A 2,521-nucleotide genomic window follows, 5' to 3' on the forward strand; every position below is an offset into this window, starting at 1 on the left:
CTTTTTGAGTTTAATTTTGTTGTCGTGAGTTTTGCGTTTGGGTCCTTCTCCTGCCTGTACACAACCGAAACATGACAGAAATGTCTTCAAGCAACTTAAAGAAGTCCAGATGTTTTTTCTTTCCAAGCTCCTTAGACTAGAAAGCTAATCACATATCTATACCAGAGCAAGGGCAGATGTTAGGCCTGAAAGTGACCATTAAAAGTGAAAAATCAACAGCTCAAACACTGCAAGCATATTTGTTGCACATTTCACAGTCACAAGTTCTCCATCAGACAATAATGCAATAAAAAATTAATCTGGTGACACCCTTTTTACCGTTTACATCATGTTACAATGAACTATACTATGGTGGCTGTTTTTATGCTCATGTATCTATTCATGCTGTTCTAATGTTATTTGTCCACCAGGGTGATGGGATTCAAATGGAGGCTAACCTGACTAATGTGGCTAATCTTCAAAACAGCACTCTAGAAACTTTGAATACATTACAAGCTGATTTGAACTTATGGGAGCCTAGTGACCAAAATCACCAGTCCCCTTCAAGTACCTTTGCTCCCTTACCACCTTCACCGCCATCACCGCCATCCCCGTCATCGCCGTCAACACCATCACCCTTTCCTCTCTTCACCAGCTACCTGGATGAGTTCAGCTCCTCTGGTGCCAATATTTTGTCCCAAAAGCTAAGAAATCTAGAGCTGCAGACAAGCGAGACTGAGACCAGCGAGTCGAGGAGGTCAGTCCTGGACCCCTCCTGCCTCCTCACCCCACCTAACAGTCCCCTCATACTAGGTCGAACTGATCAGGTGAAGGAAGACCAAGACAAATGGATGAAGTCTGATGATGAGACACTTCCCTGGCTCTCTGGTGTAGATGCACATGATGAAGGTATAGAAAGACATTTCCATTCCTAGTTTCTTCTCTGCGTCTTTTTTTGAACATATCATTTGTTTTACTCTCCAGGTGGATTAGTGTATCAGTGCTTAGCTGCTCTCAAAGTAGACCGCTTAAAGTCCGATTGCAGCAATATGAAAACACTCGTAGAACTAAAAGAAGAAGAGGAGGAGCACGGAGATGAAGAAGAAGCAGATGAAGAGGTTTTTAGCCTGGAGCTGGAGCGAGGTGAAAGAGGGATTGGTCTTGCTCTAATAGACACAAGGGTAAGTCAACGAGAATTTAACCTGTAGACAGTTCGTCACAGGGCTAGCAGAGTCTATGGCACAGCTAAAATTTTATGACGATGAAATTCCAAGAGTAAAGTTGAAGATCTATTTCAAGAAAAAAGTTGAAATGAAAATGAAAAAGATTACAATTGTACCACAGCTGCTATACCCTCTGAGTTACTGCAATCGTACGTCAGAATCGGTTTTAGCAACAAGGAAGGAAGTGATTTCTCTTTTAGCACATAGAGTTAGTGTGGTGAGGAGTATGGAGTAAGCTGTGTCTGGTCAAGCTTTGTACGAAATGCTGGTAATGAACAGATGTGAGGTTGTTGATGGTTATGCCATCGTGCAATAAAGACGATGTATGTTGTGGCCCGATACTCCATCACAGCGCTCATTTTAATAAAAAAAGATAAATAGCATTTTTATGTTTTTGGAAGAGGAAAGAGAAACATTTTAAATTAAAAAATATATATAATAATAAAAGGTTCAGAAAGAGATGATAGAATTCAATTTTCACTGCTTAAATATTTGTATTTTCCCACACAGGAAAAAAATCTTGTGATTAAAAAGGATTGAATTTAGCAGTTGTTGCTGGATAAGGACAAATAGCTAGCAAACATGCTACTGATTATCAATTATCAGTTAATAATCAGCTTTATGTTTTGTTTTTCTTTTTATTAGTAATATGTTAAACTTGTTTAAATATTTGCAACATTATAATTATTTAAAAACTGTGTTTTACCATTTAAATAAAAAATGTTATTCTCTTATCTTATTCTATTCCATTATTTCTGTTTTTGCTGCTGTTACTTTGCACAGTCCACTTTCTGCTGTGACACAACTAATTTCCGAGATGTGGGACTAATAAAGGTTTATCTCATCTTATCTCTGCTAACATAGCTGTAAACTTTTACAGCTATTACAATGAAAAGAAAAAGAAATAAGGTTTGAGTAAGCATTGAGCCACCAACCAACCTAATAATGAAGTGCCTAAAAATACAATCTAAAATGACTCTTTGCGAGGTATGAAAATGTGCCCGATATCCTCTGAAAAACTTTGAAAGAGCTTCTGAAAGTCTGGACAGCTATTACTCAAAAACACTTAAAGTTTGGCTTCTTTGAAGCAGAGTACAGTGCTGTGTAACGCAGACACTAAAGCTGATGCACCAAGGGCACAAAGATGAAGCAGGTCTGATCAGCAACAGTTTGTTTCCTGAGGCAGTAGAAATAAAACAACCCAAATACTAAGAAAAAAGTATACACCAAAGGCCTGTCTCCCCTCAGCACACTCCCTGCCGGTAACTGATGCCCTCAGGGGTCGGTGCGTTGGTGGTTCTTGGTGTCCGGGGCTGGGC

General features: G+C 39.2%; 1 protein-coding gene across 1 annotated transcript in view; it reads left to right on the forward strand.

The window, feature by feature from the left end:
* radil2b (Ras association and DIL domains 2b) overlaps positions 1-2,521 on the forward strand; it is a 37,193-nt gene that overhangs the window by 32,007 nt on the left and 2,665 nt on the right. The window contains exons 13-14 of the mRNA XM_013913038.1: positions 411-888; positions 964-1,160. Of these exons, the coding sequence (XP_013768492.1) occupies positions 411-888; positions 964-1,160 (675 nt within the window). The remainder of the gene's footprint in view (positions 1-410; positions 889-963; positions 1,161-2,521) is intronic.

The sequence above is a fragment of the Pundamilia nyererei genome, unplaced genomic scaffold (assembly GCF_000239375.1).
Source record: "Pundamilia nyererei isolate P.nyererei 1_Seehausen unplaced genomic scaffold, PunNye1.0 scaffold00005, whole genome shotgun sequence".
In the NCBI taxonomy this organism is placed as follows: domain Eukaryota; kingdom Metazoa; phylum Chordata; class Actinopteri; order Cichliformes; family Cichlidae; genus Pundamilia; species Pundamilia nyererei.